Genomic DNA, 22,584 nt, shown 5'->3' on the forward strand with positions numbered 1-22,584 from the left:
ACGTGAAATTCATGAAAAGGAAAACAGCGTCAAAATTTCGGCGTCTTCGCGCTGCTTTGGCTTTAACGCTTAAAGCTGAGAAAATCCAACTTTCTTTGCTTGACGCTAGCGTCAGATCGAAATCACGTGATCTCGCGATACGCTGAAACGAGCGTCCATGAATTTGCACAGCCGCGGAATCATATCGCGCGGCTGAAGAGCGAGAAAGAGAGAGGATGAGAGAGAGAGAGAGAGAGAGAGAGAGAGAGAGAGAGAGAGAGAGAGAGAGAGAGAGAGAGAGAGAGAGAGAGAGAGAGAGAGAGAGAGTGAGGGGTGGGGGCAGGTATCAAGCGTATCAAGTAAGGGAAGCGCCTTTCTTTTATCCCCCTCTTGCGAGAGCAGCATCCCCTTCGACGTGCGCTGGTCTCTATCTCGTTTTTACCCTTTCCGCCGGATCTTCCGCTCTTTCTCCCTTTGTCTCCCGTAGAAAATGAGAGAAGGAGAGAGAGAGGAGAGTGTTCCTCGCGTTCGACGGAAGCCTGCGCAGTGCGCAGTGCGCAAAGCGGCGGGTGCGCTCAAACGAGGAGCAGGAGCAGCATCGGACGGGCGCGCGGTGGCGGAGTGGAGTGCGGACGTTGGCGCCGTCACTCCATCAGTCGTAGCGAGGGAGCGTGCGGGAGCGTGGGAGAGGAGAGGAGGACCGAGGGAAGCTGCGGGTACCGGGCGAGAGCGAGAGGGTATACGCCGTACGCCGCGCGCGGCGACCGATCGGAGAAAGAGGGTCCGGCGCGGGGGCGGAAAGAGAGAAAGAGAGAAAGAGAGTAAGTACGCGTTCGCGCGTCTCTTCGACGTCGACGCAACCGGGTTAGCGCAGAATAGCTGCTCAGTGCTCGTCGAACGGCGCCGCGCTGCGACGGGACGATGCCGCCGCGCCCTGCGCCACCGATCGACCGACCTCAGGTACGAGAGAGGAGAGATGAGAGATTATCGTCCGGCGAAGCGCGAACCAACGATGAGGTCCACCCCCGAGAGAGCTCGCCGCGGCGAGCCGCGAGCGCTCTCGCGGAAGTTCTCCCGCGACCGCCGCGACGATCGACGGTGCGATCCGCGAGAGACTAGATACCGTAGATACATGAGAGGCGAGAGAGCACACAGATCTCTCAGGCCCTCGACGAGAATTGCCTCGGTCGCATCGATGCGGCACGATCGTCGCGGCGAGTCCGCGAGAGGGTTGCACCCGGTGACCGAAATCAACGCGAACATCTTCCGCGATGCATGCTCTCCATGAAAGTTCCGGAGTGTCTGCCGCGGGGCCGTTGTCTCGACGGATTTTCCTATCGGAATTCGGAATCTTCGGTATTTCTTGTGATCGATCGAGAGAGTCATTCGCGGGCATAGACGCGTGTCTCGCCCACGAGGATTGTCATATGTATTCCCGCGAGTTCCGGGTTCCCGCCGCGAATTTCCGTCCGATCGCCCGAGGTAGATAGGTAGATAGGTAGGTAGTTAAGTGACGAGGGAAAACGAGTCCTCGACGTCCTTCGTCCCTCGTAATTTGCTCTATTATTTCCCCGGGGGTTACCGTACGATCTCGCCGCCGCCGGCAATCCGTACCCGCGACTTCGGACGGCGCTATAAATTGGTGTACTTTGCTCCTTCGCCTTCGCCAGCGATCTGAGCGATCGCGAGGAAGTTACTCCCCCACAGGATACGATGCTTCAAGATCGGTTGCATCGAGGTGAATCGACATTAATTTCTCTTATTTTAATTTCTCGAGCTTCTCTCGCGATGTGTGTAAAACTCATAAAATCTATATACACCTTCGATAAGACTATACGATTCAGAGAATTCAGAGTCTGTGCAGATTCGATCGAATTATCGTCGAAAGTTGTTCCAAGAGTTTTCTTGGTCTCGTTTTGGCGATCGCGCGTATATGGGGATATAGTTCGTCGTTTTGCCGGACGGAAGACGAATTCTTCTCGACGGATTCGATGCGTCGAATCAGTTTTTCCCCGCGGGTCCATTCTCTCTCGCCACGATTGTCGAAACGGTCGTTTAATTCGGCAACCGTTACGAGAGTGTTTTGAGTTTGAGTATACACCCGGGACGGGAGAAGCGTTAGGCGAGTACGCGTCTCGCGAGGGCTTTTACGCGACGGTCAAAGCGCGAATGTCGATGTTCCTTCTCGGCTATAAGAAGTAGTTAGAGCGTATCTTCAGCCAGACATTGGGTTTGTTCTAGCCTCTCCTCGGCTCGACTCTCTCGCGCGATACTATTCAAATATTTTTCAATGTTCTCTCTCGTGAGAGTAATCGAATAAAAAACAGCTATCGTTGTCGAGCCTGTAAAAATATGACTACGAATTGTTATTTCTTGATAAAATACGCTTGAATCAATTATAAAATATTTGATACGACTGGAACGTTTAAACTATTGCTGTAAAGCGAGTAGTTTTTGTTGTAATTTCTGAATATTTATACAACGTACGGAATATTTATAGGGTCAAATTTTTTGTTATGCAATAGGGAGAAGCAGAGAAGTGTATGTTTGAATAAATCACGAAATTAATTTAAAATATACGACGGACATGGAATTTATATTATATTTAATAACAAAGTCACGAAGCTTATATTCGAAATCTTGTTTATGCTGTCCTCTACTTTTTTATTATTTATTAATATTGATTTTACTTTATATACATAAAGCCGATATTTTAATACGCTTAGATTGTTGATTACTGTTTAACGGACAAGACAGATTATTGTAGGATAAAGTGGAAAGAATTTAATTTCATACTTGAATTTAATAATTATGTATCTTTTTTTGCGAAAACGATATCCGTTCCTTCATTTTACATAATTCGTTCTTTCGTTGTCACACGTCATCTGGTTCTTTGCCGTTGAAATGTTTATTTACGATTGTTTATAAATATTTACGTGGGCGGCGTGCGCGTGTTTATGAATACGCGATTACGCGATTACGCATATGTGTATTACAGTTAAATATTTTAATCGGTGCAGATTTGTTCGCGCACGCGAACAAACGATATTTCGTCTCTCTGTACGTTGTAATTCGATTGCGGCAGTTTTTAGGTCCATTACGTACAATGACGAAGCGCGCGCGCGCGCGCGCTCCATGGCGATGCTCCACGGAGATGCTCGACGTGCGCTGGCACGTTAGTGAATTTTCGCCGCACACAGGAAAGAGAGGCATAGGTTATTGATTATCGTGAATGGCTTTATAAATAACTGATCGTGTAGGAGCACCCGTCGGAGACGCGTAAATATCGCTCGGCGAGTACTTGGTTCTTTAAAATCGCTACCGATGCTCCACTGCCCCGATGCTCCACGATATATGGGTACCGCGTGGATGCTCTCGATCGAGAAACGCGTCGATTATTGGAATCGCACGATCGCGAAATATATATTTGCCATGCACATGCCCTTTCAAGATCAAAAAGATTGCCGCGTGTATTAACGGGGAATAAATGCCATACAAATCTTGTTCAAAATATGCAAATTAAATCGGATTGCGCGATTCATTTCTGCGAAATTGAATCTAATTTACAAAACTTTTGGAATTTTTCTAATATTTACATTTCCATCGGCTTGCAAACGAAGCATACCGAAGTGTATGATAAAATAATTTTGTAAAGTATCGTAAATTCTCGTTTCCAATAAGCTTTATTAATAAACGGCTGTGTGATTCAAGCTAAATGTGTCCTAATACATGCGGCGAAAGTACTCTTTGCTAAATTTTCCATCTGTTTATTAATTCATGTATCAGAGAGAGGGTTTATATTAGGTGTTTTAAAATTCTACTTATGCATCCAGAAAGAAAACGCGTTTACTTTCTCGAGTACTCGCAACTCGAGCGTTCGCGTAAAAGAGTCACGTTGCGGTCTCGCTTCGCGTGTACTTGGCGCGAGACACTGCCGTGTCTCTTGATTAATGTATAAGAAAGGAGAAAATTGTAGAAAAACTATGAAAAATTTACAGCTTTTTACGTGAGTTAGGTTAATGACATTAAATTTTTCTACCACGTTTTCGCAATAAATTCTATGAATTTTTCACTATTTATCCCTACGAGAGGGTCGGATATCGCGATCGATTAGGGGATGCTCTTTCAAATTGCTAAAGGTACTGATGCGCGATATATAGGGCGGCAGTAATAGATTGACCGGAAGCAAGTTGTCCATCGCACCTATGCGGGGCTCTCTTCTATATGGATAATACTTCTGGTGTGAGTACCAGTTAGTGTAGTCGTTGATAAATGAAAATTACTGTGTATACCACGCGATAATGGCTCATTCATCGCGTCAAATCTAATATAAGTCTTTTCTCGAGATCGAAAATATCATTTGCTCCCATTGTATTCCGCTTTCGTTAATAGATATCGATACGTTTGATCGTTTTCATTAATTTTTTTTATTAGTCCACACGTTTTGTGTTCAAAGACTTGAAAAAACTTTCACGTGAGTAAATTCATACATAATACACGAAGATTAATAAATGCGGAGCGGTAGGTATCCATTATGTACGTGACTTCAGATAAAACGTAAATTTTGAAAAATCAACCTTATGGTTTCTGTTTTTTAAATTTAAATCACCCTGGACCGTCTCAAAATGAAAATGTCAAGGGTTACTTCCAGTAAAGAAAAATTTATATTCTTATATTGCTTTCTTTTTTGTGCACGGATTTGTTGTCATTGGAATATACAGAAATAAGTTTAATTTTAATATCGTCACATTGATGAATAGGATTATTTATGTCACGTGTACTAAATTGAAACGTTCGATGCGATCCGAAATGATATTATACATTTTCGTTTATAAATACGACTACTCGATAAATGTACCATTTTTTTAAATTCCGTCACGGATATCAATGAAGAAACATTTTCGCTGATTGAAAATACTGTGAAATACGGCACGCAGCTGCCGTATCGCAATATTTAAAAAGGCGAGGAAAAGGCGAGTGATTATAAAAAATTAATCGGGTGCCAAACCGCGCTCAACTTCTCTTACTTCGCGTTTGAGTGATTCTGATATTAAAAAGAAAATGAAGTTTTTGCGGAAAATAATTTTATGGAATATTGTTACGTCGAATTGTAAATTCTCGTTTGAAAAAAAGTGAACGAGAGATATATATTGGATATAATAAAGTACGTATAATTAGAAATTCTGTCGCGTGGCTCAATTTGGTCGATTGATGTTTTAATAATCGTAGGTTAACGCTCGATTTTGCTTGTGCAGATTATTCGGTGACCTATTGAAACGGTTTGCTCTCTCCACAATGAAGAATTACATTTCTCGATAAACACCGAAATATTATTATTAACATATAGATTAATTTTATCTTCGATCTTTATTCAAAATAAATTTCTCGACACAATAATTTGAATTGCTATTATTTGATGTACAATAAAAATGTTTTTTTTTAATGTAATGCCAGTTCTTTTGGAAGGACTTTTATCATAAGAATTTTCGTCATATCGGGTGTCCGTCATTTGACTCTTTATGTGTGTCACACGAACCTTCAGCTTGTCCATTGTGGTGATGGACCTAGAATTGGTCTCTTTGACAGAACACTTTGCGGTGTCATGTCTCTGCTTCATCAGAGCAATTGACAAGGGACCCTAATTGTTCGTTTAATTTGTCCACAAATTTTCTCCTATCTTCAAACGACCAGCTGTAATATTGTTTCGCTTATGACGTAGTAACGGAAAGATATTTTTTTTAGAAAATGATCTTTTTTTATGTTCTTGACTTGAGCATAATTAAGTGATAAAGAAGAGGAAGATGTTATATTTTGAATCGCTTAGTATTTTTCAATCTGTTGGTAATTACGATTGATTAATGCAAATAAAGGATAACGTAGGAGTTTCTAGTAAATTATGTCGTATGCAATTTGCCTAAAAATCTATAAATTCAGTGGAAACTATTCACAGTTTGTTTCAGCAACTGTTACGTATGGTCGTGAAAGCATGCGCTCCATATGGCTGCGTCACAACTCTTTACCGCTTTAACTTCGTAATTTTGTTGAAATTCGTGTCCAAGCTAGATTCAGTGCGCAATTAAATTAATGTGAGTGAAATCTGCCACCAGTAGGATATTTTCTAATTAATGTATTGTACTTGTCTACTTGTAATTAATGTATATGTATACACATGTCTACGAGTCTTTAGGGCATTAGGAATGATAATCATAATTATTTTGATTATGTATTTTCATATAGTTGGTACTTTACATACATAATTGTTCATCAGATGTGTTACAACACTGATCATTGGGGTATTGGAACGTGTTAAATGACCAGTAAATTCACAAAGCCCAAGCAGTTACGCGCACGTAACTGGAAGATCTATTAGAAACCCATATAGAGAAGCAGTTTGTCCACGCGACTGTTATGAATTTTTGCGGTAACATTAAGCATCGTTTGCAGCGATGCATTATCGCAGTTTATACAGATATCAGCAAAAGAGAGACACGATAATGACTATAGATACAAAGGGCTGTAAAAGTGCAAAAGAAGTTTGCGCAACGTATATCCGCTTCTTTTATCATGCTGTAAAAGTGATAAAATCGAGAAAGAGGGAAGGGAGAGCTTTTTGTAACTAAGAGATCTATCGAAATTTGAAACGAGAATCTCTCGCTTTTCTCGCCGATTGTCCTTGTTCCGTGAAATCGCCCGCGTTACGATACGCCTCGAGTTCTCAAGACACTGGCCGGGTATACTTAAGGCGCTTACGAGCGATATCGTTAATATGAGGGAAAAACTGCGACATTTTATGACATTGTAGTCTCTTGGTCCACAAGTTGAATTATGGAAGTTCTCAACTTTTTTTTCATCTTCCTCTAAATTTAATTTCTAGCGTTGTTAGCGCTTCATATATTTATACTCTGTTATATATATATATAATCATATAAAGGCTTATGTGTACGAGTATTTCGCGATGGTTAAGTGACCGTGGTTCAGCTGAGATACTTGCACGTAACTTTACATGGTTTGGGACGAGGAGATTAATGTAATTTCGAATTTCACACAAAAGTTTAATTATCTATACGTACGCGCCGAAAATTTTTAAGATAAAGCTCCCGCGGCTGAATACGCGAAGAATTGAAAGTAGCTTGTGTACAGCTATTTGTATAAATTATTATATTCTAATTTTGCGTTTTGAAACTTTGCGGCGTAACTGAAAGAATATCCGACTTCCATGAATATGTAAAGTAATATCGCGCTTCATATAGTGAGCGGAGTATAACGTTGCACGTGGAGTCGCGCTTTTAAACAGCCAGGTTTAATATTATGCGAGTATTTGTTATAATTAAAGTTGGAAAAGTTATATATACCGGCAAGAAGAAATTCGTTGGTATCGCGCTGGTAACGGCGAGAGAAGAAACAAAATATGCATAGGTACCGTATCTCATGGACGCTCTTGATTCGACTAGACCCGTTTGGAATTGAAATTTATGAAAACTACGAGGCTTTTAAGCAGCTGTTTATATCTCCGCAACCTTTGCGCGTGGATGATAGATCAGCGAAATAAGCTCCCTTAGAGCGAATAGCAATTTTCCTACGAGAAGGAAAATCTGGCAAGGAAAATACACGATGGAGCATGGCTATATACGCAGCACAATAATATTCCGTCCAATTCTTCTTTTTATTGCGTAAAACTCGTTCCGTAAAGTAAAATACGAAATACATTCAACGACGCACAATGGCCGTAGTGAGTTCCCTAGGAATGTCCTACTCTCCTGATTTATATAGACTCAAACACATTTCTCATATTCTCGAATTTTTATCATACAACTACATTACTTCTAACAAAAATTGTAAAACGTGACGTAATATCGCGCTTCAATGCGATGAAGGAAAACGGAACGTCGAATCGACCCAAAGTTGGAGCTCTCTGTTGCAGACGTGACATGTGTCGGATAACAAAATGATTAAAGACGTAACTTATCGGAATATTATAATTACTCTCTACTGTCAAACTAGCCGCGTAACGCGAAGCTATTGGAACGTGTGACTTAAACCTGGAACAACTGAAAGCCGGCTATTTAGAAGTAATGAGGGGAAAGTGCTTAGCGTTCAAAACTATCTGACATTAAAATATTCTTATTCTATAGCGTTGAACTATTCACTGATACTTGTTTCGTGCATTATCTATTTGCCCTTCTCGTTTCGCGCATCTTATGCGTCGCACTTTACATGAACAAACGAAGACTATTTCGATCATTTTACACAGAGTGCTCGAGACCATAAATTTTAGTCAGGTCAATCGCCAGTCCGCTATCTCCCGCGTGCATTTTATACGAACAAATTCGATTGAGAGATGAATCCCGTAGGAATCGATATGCCAGTTCAGTGAGTAGCGAGTTCGAGATCCTGCTGGAATATTAAAATAGGATACGAATTTAGGATAGGGACAACGTAGACATATATCTTTCCCCAGAGAAACGCCTCTCGTATATTCATATATCTTTTGCACGTTGTAACATTTTTTCTACTCAGTTTTCTTTCTTACGTCTACTTAATGCCTCTTCATTAATTTTCTTTCATATTTTAACTCGGTATTTTTTCCATTTGCAAAAAATCTCTCCGTGTAAGGGGATTTTCTAAAATAAAGTTATACGTTACTTTCTGCTAAGACGACATATGAGTCGCGAATTAAATTTAAATCCGGACCCCCATATCAAAAGCGTATCCCAGAACTTATTATTGAATAATACTCTGTGCAATATATATTTTACCTCTCAGCCATATGCCATCTCATACTTTCCTCAGGAAAATTCGACATCTCTTATAAATGCGTTTCTACTTTTGTCGAGTTTCAGCGTCGAAATTTCATTTTGCGATGGAAACTTGACAGTGACATCCCGTGTCACCCGATTTAAATCTCTCTTTGTCCTCCTTCCGGAAAATCGAACATTTTCCAAAGTGCAATGGAAGTTTGCTACAGACGGAATACGTATAGAACGTGCCGCAACGTCGATTTAACCCCTTAGCCGCTAAAAGCGACTATTGTTACTCGCAGAGCAATCTTTCTTGTGTATCCAAGAGCAACTATATACCAGCTATAGTTCCGCAAATCGCACAGCGATAATGTCACGCAGTGCTACACAGTAATGCATGGCTACAACATATTCGCTCTGTTATTTTAATGGAGAACTGAGAGAACTGAGAGTACTGAGAGTACGCAATCTTCATTTGCTTTATAATCTTTCTTGCATTACTTTATTAAGTTATAATACCGTGAATATGTTAGCATAAATAAGTTCAATTTAGCACGCTAGCATGATGGATGACATTTCATTTATATTTTCAGAAACTAAATTTTTATTTCTTATCTGAGCATCATTATCACTTTTTTTCTGATTATATACTGTAAAAATTAATGCATATAAACAAGGAAGTAATTTCTTTGTTAATAGGAAAAAAATGCTAGCGAGCGTTACAAATATGATGGATGTGCTGTATAATTCGTGGTTAAAAGACGCACATGTATACTTCTACGATATATTCTTATATTGTTCTCTAGTATATTTTCTTTGTTTAACCTACTTGTCCTACTTTTTTGAATTTCCGGGCATGAAACTTTCCTCTTACGTTTTATAACGGTAAGTATATAGATCCGTACGGAACTTTCATCACTCTGCGTTCTCGAGAAATTTGCAAAACAGGGTGTATGTATATTTAATCAGTCTACGCTATTTGCCATGTTATTTGCTTTTACAATATAAATTTCCTATTGCCAAGAATTTCTGTTGCAAATGCGAACTGTACATACGAGCAGATCTTCATGCACATTGCATTCTTCCGAAACTGGGTTAAGTCTCGAATTAAATTTCCCCTTACCGCGGTAAAATCCTCTTCGTCCACGAGGGGCAGGGGGAGAGGGGAAAATTGGGCAAACTTTTCGCTGCAGCATTTTCCGTGTATATTTACGCGTTTCATTTTATTGCGTCCGCGCAAAAGTATTACGGTAACTCTATTTTTATTTGTCGCATATAAACACGGGACATGGCGATAATATGAAAATCAGTGATGCGTGATACAACAAGGTATATGGAGGGTGTCATAAAATTAGTTCTCGTATATTTGTTTGCAATTTAGATTCTGATTATCGATGGAAAAGAAGGATTCGCTGTATATATTAATAAGGGCAGAGTATACGCATGCGAGAAGTCAATTCAATTACAATCTCATTTCGATGAATTTATAAGAAAAGTTTCACAGTATAAATAATTCTGTTTCCCTGTTGCAGATGGTGTAACCCGAGGGAACCGATGATCGATTCGATTCACGATCCTTACCGAAATCAGCCGATCGATCGTCGATCGCCGTAAGCGGGGCAGGATCAAGATGTGACGCGCAATGTATCTTTGACGGCTTCGCATTAAAGACCAGAGCGCATAGCGCTGGACTTAATAAGTAAGTGCTTCGTCATTTGGAGAGATTGCATTAACAAATCACAGAGTCGAAGGATATCTCGAGAACGACGAAGACAATTCGTCAGTTAAGAATTAAGGCCACGACTTTAGCCGGAAAATCCAATTATTTTAAAGTAGTTTGACGGAAACTTTCTTTCAGTTTTTGACTTACTTCCAAAGCCCCGACTGCCCTTTGATTTTGTCTGTAAGTAGCGAATACATTGTTAACGGTGATTTTATTGTGTCATCATTCCCCATAGCTTGATCGTATGGCTAACAATGACCAAGATTATTTTATCTATTAGTGAAAGTTTATTATTTCTACGATTTGAATTTGGCATGCATTGCAGTTTAATTACGGAGAACGGAGGCGGATAGTCTGCTCAACGTGTCATCTCGTTACAAATATTTTTTAAATATTGCCGCTGTCACGTATATATGAATTGAAAATTAAATAACTTTTTAATTGTGCAAACGACAGGAATTTACAATCCCTGACCTGATTCGTGATTAATGTCAGAATAGGCTCCAAATATTCGACAAGTGCCCTTTCGCGTTCATGTCAATTGCGCCTCATCGATTGCTATTGAGAGACAGAGGTACGGCATTCCGCTGTTAATACTCCACACTCGAAACATTACAAGTTAGCGTTTGATTTACCAATGAAGTGAACGTACCACGCTAATACGCCGCGCGTATAATTCTAATACTATTATCCGTTTATTATTGTCTCACGTTAAACTCGCGAAATCAATAGTCCTTTGTCATTGCGCGAATACGCCCTCGCGTCCCTCATAGCAAAATATTACGAGCGTACCGCTCAAGTGCGCTCGAAATACGAGAAAAGTAACTTTTTCGCGGATAATTATTATTTTACTCTTGCTACAAAATAAACATTAAAAACAAAGCGTTAATTATTTAATATTGAACGTCCAAAGAAATACGCGCGCATTGTATTTCACTTTATTAAATAGAAATTTTTTCATAAATATAAATTTTGATTAAAAAAAATATACTGAGAATAATAAATATATATTTTTTAAGAATAAAAAGAGAGAGATTATTTAATTCCAACAAAATTACTATTTATGGTGTGTGATTTAATAGCGTCATCAATATAGGACGGAACAACAATGTAACACGATACACAATATAACTATACACAAAATGTTATTTAAACTGGGGTTTGTAATTGGAATCGATTGTACTTCCCGTTCTAATCAAAACTCGGAAACAACTGTGAGTTACTGCAGTTGACGCACTTTAATTAGGATATTCTAGTTATAAGCTTGAGCAAACTGAAATTCTATAGGGGAGCTACACCATCTAACAAATTAAGCGAATCGAAAATATTTCTCTTTATATTAAGTATTTTCATCTCGATGTGTTTCCGATTTTCTGTTTATTACCGCGTGGTAAATTTCAAACTGCCGAAAGTTTAAGCGAGTTAAATATGCTGCGGCGAGGTCGGGACGTCTTGTACGTATGTATTATAGGATGTATAGAATATCTTTCTCGCGCGTTTCAACCGGTTACTTCGTAGGATTTTCTATCGTTTTACGAAGATGCATTCCGGCGAAACAATGCGCGTACTCGATTAAAAAATGTAGCGGAAATATGCATAACTGGTGTTTGAGAATACAAGATGGTTTAACGTTCATCCTTGTACTCGTGTGCAACAACGCATAAGGACGTGGTCGCCGACGTCATGTAACGCTATACCATATATCACGCTACAGCACGTAAAATAGAATTTATTGATTACGCAAAACTTATCTCACGTGACGCGATACCGACGAAAAATATGCAGCCTCGTTCAATCCACGCCTCACAGAATTTTAAGGACGGCAATTTCTCTCTCTCCTTCTCTCTGTGTGTGTGTGTGTGTGTGTGTGTGTGTGTGTGTGTGTGTGTGTGTGTGTGTGTGTGTGTGTGTGTGTGTGTGTGTGTGTGTGTGTGTGTGTGGGTGGGTGGGATGGGTGTATTTGGTAGACGCGGGCGACGGGCTGCCTTTAACCCACTCTACCCAGAAAATTTCAGCATCCGCGGAGAGTGAAACGCGTTCGCGCGACGTTTTAGGAAAATTTCGACGCTGCGCTCTGGTACAAATTTTTCCTAAATGGCGATCCTATATGGTTCGGGCTAGTAATTCAGTTGAAGGTGCGAAACCCCGTCGGCGATGGAGTTGTAATCGAATTGTTTGGGGCGACGCGTTCAGTCATGGACGCTGTCGGCGGTGCGAGAGAGCTCTGACTTTGTTCCCCCTTTTTTTCTTTTCTTTTTTTTTTTTACGAAAACTTGTGATGTGCAGTCGAGCGAATTTCACTGGTGAACTGTCACGCGCAGAATTACGTGTTTTTTGCAGCTTGAAGTACTCGCGGCAAAATAGTCCGTATTATATCTGTAAAGTTTTCGAAAACTTCGCGCATCCGCCGGGGACGTCTTGGTCGCGTGATTAATAAATTTTGCGCAGTTTTAAATATTACGAGGTTTTAATGTTACGCGGCGCGATTTCTTGGAGGTAAGCGCGTTGCATGTACAAAGGATAAATTCGTGCGCATTGAATATATCATATGTTATTATAATAACTCCGTTGGATTTTTAATATTTAATAAGTGATCAATCGCGTATCGTATTTCGCGGGTAATGCAATACTATTGATTAAAATCAGCCGATCGTCTTCTCTTCTTACATGGGAATCGCCATCGGAATATGGAGAACACGCTTTTACACCAATCGATGAAACTGGATAAGCTTACAAAGCCGATCTCGAACGATGTTACGTACCGTGAAAGTTCCGCGATTGCTTTTATCAAACACGGCTCGATGCGCCGCTTTGGTTGCAAATAAGTAGTCGGAATGGGATATTTCACCGGCTGATTCCTGAGAACTCCTATGGGTAATCCCGCCGTGATTTTTCTAACGATTATCTCTTGACTGCGATATGATTCTTTCTTTTTTTTTTTATCGCGTTTTGCGGTTCGCTGATTCGTCAGGACGGCTATTAAAAGCGTTCGTTTCCTGTTTGAAAAGCACTCCTCTGCATCGCGGTGCTTTCGTCCCCTTTCGGCATTAACTAAATCAATATTTACCTCGTAGGCGTACATGTGTAATAATGAAGTTTGACGGTTTCCTCGCGCTCCAAATTGGTCGGCGCATAGAAGCGGAGAGAGGGGACAGTCAGAGAAATAAGAGAAAGAGAGTAAGAGAGAGAGAGAGAGAGAGAGAGAGAGAGAGAGAGAGAGAGAGAGAGAGAGAGAGAGAGACTCCGAGTACCCTCGGATGATGAAGTGCCCGACGGTTTTGACACGACAAACGGCAAACAGAACGGAGTTACTACGGGGGAGCGGTGTTTTCCCGGATTTCCAAGTGGTAATTACACGGAAGCTAGTGAGAGAACGTGAAAAATGTTATTCCGCGCGACCCGTTTCGCGTCGCGATCGCTATCTCTCCGAGGCGAGGGAGAGAAAGAATCTGGATTTAAGCAACCCGCTTCTTTCGGTTCGATATCGAGAAGAAGGCGTCTTTAACGATTCGGTACGACTCACGGAGTTCTGTGAGAATGCGGAATCGTGCTTTACCGTCTCGTACGTTCGTCGCGTTGACCGTTTCTCAGTGAGAATATATATACGGTGTATCGTTAAACCCTGTATTTTTATTGGCGACGCGACGTTTCCTGTGCCGGGAGCGTGACAAAAGCCGGGCTGCTTGCCGAACACTCGGAGCACGAAAATGGAAACATTTTCCGCGCTTTCAGACCTACCGCAGGCTCTCGTGCAGAAAATAATACCTCGTGCGTGCGGTCGAATATACATAAGTGCCGCGCGCAATCTGCGACCCGATAATTTATGGCCTAAAGAAAAAGCACCGTTGGATGCTTGATGTTGCGATTTATTAGGGACATTAACGATTTTACCTATTCTTACATTTTCAGACCTAACTGTACGATCGGGGTTGCCGTAAATATGCATGTGAATAATGATGATTACTTAACTCTATATACGGGTGCGGGTCCATTTATTTTAGCAGCGAAAACGCTGTTACAAAAATTGAGGCGTTACCTCCGCCTAAATACATTGAACGATAAATCTACTAAGAATTACTGATCAGTGATGAAAAACTTAAATTCTCTGTGAATAAAAGTGTTAGCGAGTTAGAAAAAATAGAACGGGAAGGACAAGTTCAAAATGTTGTTAAATATTTCTTTTGTTTTGATCGTCGCTAAACATATGTTTCAAACTGACTTTGATCTGCAATCACGAGCGTGAGTCGGCGACGAAAAAATTGCGAATTTTTTGAAACTTTTGATGCGCTTTCGCTTACATACACGTAAATACGTACACACAAGCGCGAGAAACACACATATCTCTCTTTAGCAGTTTGATACGATTTCTATCTGGCTAAACTGAATTTGTAGATCAACGTTATTGCCAGTCGAAAAGTTGACTGAAATAAGCGACGTGGATTGACGAATGCCAACCGATTTCCGCAGTTGTGCAAGATCTCGCGAAAGAAACGCGAAGGCTGTTTTAATTTTCGTTTGAAACGACCTTTCAAACGTATACTTTACTCGATCGCGTTACTCGAAACGTTTCGCGAAGTACAACTGTTATTTTGTACAGAATTTATATTCCACGTATCGAACGTTGCTTAAATGTCATTCGAGCTGTATAAACGCATTCGTTCGCTGGACATTTGATTCCGAAGTCAGATTGACTTTTGTATATTTAAACCCCCCGACTCAACCGACTGTATTAAACTATAACTTTTCAGTATCAGAATTTTGCGAGTTCGCGTTGCAATTTACAAATACTGGTACGTTTGTTGAAACGGGAACAAAGGGGAAGAAGAAGACGGTACGGGAAAATAATTGATTTACCAACGATAGCTGCGTGATATACCGAACGTTCTGACTTGCAGAGGGTATCCTGGACGACATGAACTCGAGCGGAGAATCCGGCGGAACGATGTCGGACGATTACGAAGTCGGAGGTTGCAGCGTCCCGGAAGAGGAGACGGGCTCGAATCTGCCGACATGGGAGGCGGTGGCAGCTACGCTTACTTTGGGCTTCCTCGTGCTGGCGACGGTGTTCGGTAATGCGCTGGTTATCCTGAGCGTGTTCACGTACCGGCCGCTCCGGATCGTCCAGAACTTCTTCATCGTCTCGCTGGCGGTGGCCGATCTCGCGGTGGCGATACTCGTGATGCCGTTCAACGTAGCCTACCTGCTGCTAGGCAAGTGGATCTTCGGCATCCACCTGTGCAAGCTGTGGCTGACGTGCGACGTGCTCTGTTGCACCGCTAGTATCCTCAATTTATGCGCCATCGCGCTGGACCGTTACTGGGCGATCACCGATCCGATCAATTACGCTCAGAAACGCACCCTCAAGCGAGTCCTCGGAACGATCGCCGGCGTATGGATTCTCTCGGGTGCGATCAGCTCGCCGCCGTTGGCCGGGTGGAACGACTGGCCGGAGGAATTGGAACCAGGCACGCCCTGCCAGCTCACCAGACGGCAGGGCTACGTCATATACTCGTCTCTGGGTTCGTTTTTCATCCCGTTGCTGTTGATGAGCCTGGTTTACCTGGAGATCTTTTTGGCGACGCGCAGGAGGCTACGGGAACGGGCCCGACAGAGCAGGCTGGGCCCGGTGCAGTCCACCAGGCACCGCGGAACCGACGACGCCGAGGAGTCGGTCAGCTCGGAGACGAATCACAATGAGCGTTCGACGCCTCGTCTGCAGGCGAAGCCGTCGCTGATCGACGACGAGCCGACCGAAGTGACGATAGGTGACAATGAACGTACCCCCGGTCGTACCAGCGCGTCCACTAGACGAGGTGGCGGCGACGCCATCCCCGTCACTTCGACCGTCTACCAGTTCATCGAGGAGCGACAGCGGATCTCGTTGTCCAAGGAGAGACGCGCGGCGAGGACTCTGGGCGTCATCATGGGCGTCTTCGTCGTCTGTTGGCTGCCGTTCTTCCTCATGTACGTTATTGTGCCGTTCTGCCCGGCCTGCTGCCCGTCTGAGAGGATGGTGTACTTCATCACGTGGCTCGGCTACGTCAACAGCGCTCTTAACCCCCTCATCTACACGATCTTCAATCTCGATTATAGAAGAGCGTTTAGGCGGCTGCTGCGAATCCGCTGAACTCCCGCGGCCGTCGCGTTAGGCCCCTGGGCTTTGGCAGACGAGGGGGATCCTCGTGATTCCGTTCGACGTCCGGCCGTCCGAATCCCTCTCGCCGATCGCGAGCCACGCGGAATCTCGCGGCGACCGGGTATAACAGCCCCTGCGCCACGATTTCTATACTCACGGGATTTCCGTCTGCTAGTCAACGGGAGTCGTTAAGTAAGTTCTTCGTCCAGGAAAAAGCGCGTCGCTCGTTGTATCTCGCGTCGGGATGGCGATACGTCGTAATTAACGAAAATTTAGACGTCTCGCTCACTCCGATCGCTCGTTCGCGCGCAGCTCGTTATGGTAAACGCGGTGAAAACTTGACGCAGTCAGCACAGAGTCACAGAGACGACGATGACGACAAGTTACGAAACGGCGAAGCGTCGCGGAGCGAGAACTCAGAGCAAGTAAGTTACCAGCGAATTCGCAGGGTTATTACCGTTTTACGCCAAGTTACGAACCAATCGAAACTTATTATTTATTTTCGACTACTGCGTTTAACTCAGATACCAATCCTGTTAGCGCGAACAATTACGTGACGTAATTAACAATTATCTGACGTGTAGAGCGACGAAGAAGAGACGGCCATAATTCCCAACCGACGAAGTAAAAACGTAATAAGTAACGCACTGTCGTTTACGTCGAAGAAGAAAGAAACGTGCGTAAATTTCATTAGGCGGAAATTTCGAAGTCGTAAACAGACATATATATAAAGGGGGAGAAGATTAAAGATTAAAGATCGTTCGCGCGAAAATTATTAGAATTGGTTATGGAATCAATCTCTCTCTATCTCTATATAATGCTCGGTTCCTAAATCAAACATTTACAAAGTTTTTGAATTATTACGCGACTTTGAAGGTAAATTCGTTTTTATATAAGGCGAAAACTTGAACGCCACAAGAATCTCGAAAATTTCCTTCAACTGGTATAACGGATTGCCGCGACTCCGAAAGAGCCCGAAGAGCGATGTGCACTTACCGTCGGAACTTGCCTGAAAATTTATCAGGGATCCCGAGAAGATGTTGAGATAATGGATACGGTCTCATCCGGGAGATGCACGAAGGCAATCTCAATCAAGATTGGCAGACTGGCCAGGCCAGCGCTGATTCGGTCCTGAAGAGCTTTCAAGGGCGAAAGTTGAAGGGAAACTTTCCGCGGGAGTGATAAAGGAAATTATGCTTCTTGTACTGGCTGGCGACTAGCTTCCCCGAATATAATTATGTATAAAGCTTCGTGTCAGAGCTCCGTATGAATTTTCTCCCTTCCATGGTTTCGATGATCAATCTAGCCGCGCTGGAAGGATGATTAATGATTAAATTTTGCGCCCGAGAGTGTGTAAATGCGATTTATCACTAGTTCAATAACGCTCGATACCAGATTACAATGGAATCGAGGTCATCGGGGGAGGTCTCGCGAGAAGCCACCATCTCCTCGTCGCGCGCACAGTTTCCGTCTCCCAGAACTGCACGGGGGAGCAAAAGATACGTCTTCGTAGAATGTCGAGTAACATGTCTGTCGGTTCGGCGAACGCGCGTCGCGTCGTGGCGAAAGAAGGGAACGTGTTTTTCTTCTACCAACGACACAACGGAGAAACAATCGTACGTGCGTTTCACGCGTATAGGTAGATCCGGTTGACGTGCGTACGTCCACCGAACGTTAACAATTGCAAGTATTACGGTTGTGAATAATTAATACTAAATCCATGAGCCTTGGTCGCGGGGCACGTAGCGTAAGGAAACAGCGTAAGAGGCATTCATTCGTCATCAGCCGAGGTGGTCGTTTATTCGAGGCTTGACGTTAACAACGCCGACCCGCAAAATCTCTGCGGTTTCGCGACGCGCGCGGTCGCGGCCGCGCCTCGCATGAAGTCACACTTTAAACCGCCTCCCGACGCGTATTCACGTTGACACGCGATTATATCGTCGCGTACCGCTACAAAAGTTTCCCGGAATCACCGCTATTTATTATAATGACGGTTCTCTTATATAGCTTATTAACATACGGTTTTTCCTTAGAACTCGGACGGCAGACCATCCATTTATTCCAACTTTTTAATATCCAACTTTCGTGACCCTATATAATGGCAGCATCACGATTTACATTTCTTCATCTCAACTCGTTAATCAAACACGTTTCGGTCATAAATAATAGAATAAGCTCTCGTCATTCATTTATTTATATCCACCAGAAGTTTTTAAACTTTTGTTGACAAACTTTTCGTCGTTCCACGGCAAGTATATCAAACAGGAATTATAACGTATTTTCATTGAAAATTCTTCAAATGGATACAGGATCGGGGGAATGATTCCTGATTGTCGCAAATTTTTCGCTATTAAGAGTGATTTCGAAGAACACGGTTCTCCAGTAAATATCTATTCTTGCGTCTCTCTGCAATGTTGTCGATCAATGAGGCGTATCGGTGATTACGGGATACCGAATAGATCTGCGTGCACGCATACACACGTACATTCGTATATCTTGACATACGCGAAGTACTATTTATATGACCACAATACAATTTAAAGTATCTTTAAGGGTAAAAACGAGAGGGAACACGCGGCGAGAAACCGCCATCTCCTCGAGTGCCGCGCCAAACGGACAGATTGTTGAGGTAAACCTTAGGTAAGAAGGGCGAAGAAAATAGATCGGACGATCATACGACTCGGTGGTATAAAGCTCGTCACCAGGGCACTCTATAATAAGGTTGTGATAAGGTTGTGATAAGGTTGTGAGAACACGTTCGTAGCCGTGCTACGAACGACATCAGATTTTTAATTACTAAGATAGGGAACATTTCTTTACTCGAGTTATACTCTTCAATGCAGCGTTGCCTCCTGCCCAAGAGGAAGAAAGGGAGCGAAAGAAAGAGAATCAACGCTACGAGGTTCCGATCGTCTTTAAAAAGTATATCGTATAGTTTCTTTTTTCTTTTTTTTTTCCTTTTCTTTTTCTTTCTTTTCTTCGTAACCTCGCCAAAACGCTACAGGTAGTTCCGAACTTGCAAACTTGGCTGCGATGGGTTATTGTTACAAACGGGATTACGTTTTCGCCGAAGCTATCGCATGAATTTCATTTCCGTGAAAAAACCCACGCCTAAACGCTGGCACTCGTTTCGCACTATTTTTTTATTTAGATGAAATTTCCGCGGTGACCTTTGATGCATAATATCTCGCGTGGAAATTTGATCGTTCGATTCGATTCTTTTGCGAACGCGTATATTTGAAATAGTATACAGAAAACATTTTATCGGTGTAAAGCCAACTATAATTGATATTTTTCCTACTATTCTTTTTTCTTTTTTTTTTACGTATTTATGTATTATATACAGAAATAAAATTTGTTATTTGAACTTGAAAGATTTTTTTTTCCTTCGTATTACTTTCGCGATGATATTAACAAGTGCCAAAATAACATATTTATCACGTTTTGATTCGGTAGAAAAAGATATAAAGTTTATTAAAACATTTTTTCCTTCTGCATTATCTCCAATCTCTCTCCTCACATTGTTCATCTTTCTCACATTATCTCGTTGCGCGAGGTAGCGTTGGATTCTTCGGATATCGATATCTTGGGTAGGAATCTCAAAATGCGTAGTTTATGATATTATATTATATATTGTATATTATATTGCGTATTATATATAATATTAATATACGTATCAGCAGTGCAATTCTCGCATGAGTGTTTCGCGAATCGGTACGCAGCTTCTTTCAATCTCCTCCCTTGAAATTTAAGTCGAGTGATTTTTTTCTCATTTTTTTAATGTCAGGGTCGTTAAATATAATATATATTTTAGATGCTGCGAAGCGATTCACGATGCGCGGGAATTTCACGTCGTGATCGAGCCTGGTCGCTCGACACAAACAATACAGTTCTAGATACGTATAGGTATAATAAATAAAAAAAGATACATTATTATATATACATATATATATGTACATATATATATGTACACACACACACCTAGTTGATAAACTGATACTCGGCTGGTTGTGATTTACAAGTATAGCAATACAGCGATACTCGTTTTTGTTTGTGGTAACTTATTGCCGGCGGAGCTTTTCTCTTTTCCAGAGTTCAGAGAGTTATTTTTCGCACAATCCGAACTTCTTCCATGTCTGCGAATCTAAAAATGATTTATTTTTTTCAAAGAAAATTTAAAATATAAATTCTCATCCGATGGATGAAAACAATATATCCATTCCACGGTCGTCGCGCTCGTGATATGATCTCTGACGATCTTGTCGCATCCGTTGTCGATAAGTAATTTTTTAACATACTATTAATATTTTAAAAATATTCGTAGACATATATCAAAAGCCTTTTCTCATAAGAGTGAAAAATTCAAATCATTCATATATGTTGTGTATTTTACGTTGTGTATTTTTACGTTTAGAAAAATATAGGTGATGCATACGCAAAAAGGGAAATCATACGTTGTACCATAAAGCGCGAGAAAAAACGTGACGCCACGCTCGCGTGAGAGAAATGTTTTCGAATTCAAACGAAAATTGAAAATAGCATATGGTTACAATATAACCTAGGATGGCACAGAAATAAATAATATCTAGTGCGATATAACGTGCTTGCCATTTTATAAAACGCGTTCATCGTCTAGATGTTGGATTTAGTGAAAATTGATGTCAATTGAATCGTCACGTCATTTTCGATTTAGTTAGATCGTCGTTATCATCATTTCACAAGTACAAAATCCAGAAACGTGCGAATTCTACAAGGATTTTTCATAAGAGTTTTTTTATCGAGAAAATTATTCTAGTAATAGATGAAAGAAAATTATTTGTATATAACGTACAGTATTATAAAATTTAATTTGTAACGATAAATTAAGCAAATCGTTAAATTTGCAGCTTACGTTTTACACAAAGAAGTTCCCTAAAATATTTTCTATTAGCGCGTAGATATAATTTTCATCCCTCGAAATGGATGTGGCGAAAAAGTTCAAAGCTTTCGCGAATCATGTTTGTATAAATCTGCCTTTTTGTGTTGCGGCGCTCGTTCTGTAGATTTATACATACGTTTCAAATATATAGTTGTTGTTTCTACGAGTATTTCAGCGTGGAATGGATGTAACATATTTATTTGATCTTGTAATCTGTTCTCGAGTCTTGTAATGCAAGCGCGAGGCGAATTTGTATGTTGCAACATTATGAAATTTCTGCGTTACAAAATATTCGAAGTAAGGGAAGAACGTTGAGAGAAGCTTCGCTCGCATCTCTGGAATGTGCAGATCGAATGAGCGTTCGTGTGAACCTGCCTGCCGCTTTGAACAGGACAGGCATACTGACGTGCGTGTATGCATAGTAAGTAACCGGTGTGCGAGTAATGAGTGCGTTGAATCGATGGACGATTATGTATCTAATTATGTATCTACACCACGATGATGTTGGTAACGGGAAAACATTTATTTCGATTGACGACATTTATGACGCGGATGCACGGAGTAGCGTGAAATCTTGTGTAAATACCGAAATAAAATCGTTTAGAAAAATACACGTACGCGACTCACGAATTTCAGTCGATATTATATGTAACTTACGAATCTTGATAATCAACTTCCGGCCATACATAGCAGAATTGATATTAACATGCGCGATTGACCCAATAATTTTTTTAATCTCGTAATTCTTATTGCGCGTTCTTTACTACCGAAATATATGTTACCAATTAAATTATCAATACGTATTAATTCTTGGATAGGTGCGTGGCGTATGGTAAAAACTCGTCGTTAATTTAAAAAAAAAAAAAAATATGTGTGAGATGAATGTACGAATATCAATGAAATATTGAAAATAAGCAATGTTGTACGGTGTTATGAATTTTACGCAATGTTCACTGTGGATTCCTCCAGAATTTTGTGCGCCTGTTTGTGCGATCGAATAATAGAAAGAGAAAAATAAAAGAATATACATATATACATGTGAGTACGATATATTTTATTATTAATTTGCTTAAGCAAATATTTCTTTTTG

The 22,584-nt window shown here is 41.4% G+C and overlaps 1 protein-coding gene across 5 annotated transcripts; it reads left to right on the plus strand.

Moving 5' to 3' along the window:
- Positions 1-629: 629 nt before the first annotated feature.
- Oct-tyrr (Octopamine-Tyramine receptor) lies at positions 630-22,529 on the plus strand. Of its 5 annotated transcripts, none has more exons than XM_077398700.1 (3): positions 630-800; positions 10,250-10,416; positions 15,336-22,529. In XM_077398700.1, exon 3 carries the CDS (start codon positions 15,353-15,355, stop codon positions 16,565-16,567), a length of 1,215 nt encoding a protein of 404 aa, XP_077254826.1. In that variant the 5' UTR covers positions 630-800; positions 10,250-10,416; positions 15,336-15,352; the 3' UTR covers positions 16,568-22,529. The 5 variants fall into 5 exon arrangements, with proteins under 5 accessions (XP_077254826.1, XP_077254788.1, XP_077254798.1 ...); XM_077398662.1 differs by lacking the exon at positions 630-800 and adding an exon at positions 802-939; XM_077398672.1 differs by lacking the exon at positions 630-800 and adding an exon at positions 1,057-1,477.
- The last annotated feature ends 55 nt before the right edge of the window (positions 22,530-22,584 follow it).

Source organism: Temnothorax americanus, unplaced genomic scaffold, assembly GCF_048541705.1.
Source record: "Temnothorax americanus isolate GAGA-0224 unplaced genomic scaffold, ASM4854170v1 Scaffold1, whole genome shotgun sequence".
NCBI classification, from domain to species: Eukaryota; Metazoa; Arthropoda; class Insecta; order Hymenoptera; family Formicidae; genus Temnothorax; species Temnothorax americanus.

Coding starts and splice junctions, on each gene's coding strand:
- Oct-tyrr (XM_077398700.1), top strand. CDS start 15,353: ATGAACTCGAGCGGAGAATCCGGCGGAACGATGTCGGACGATTACGAA.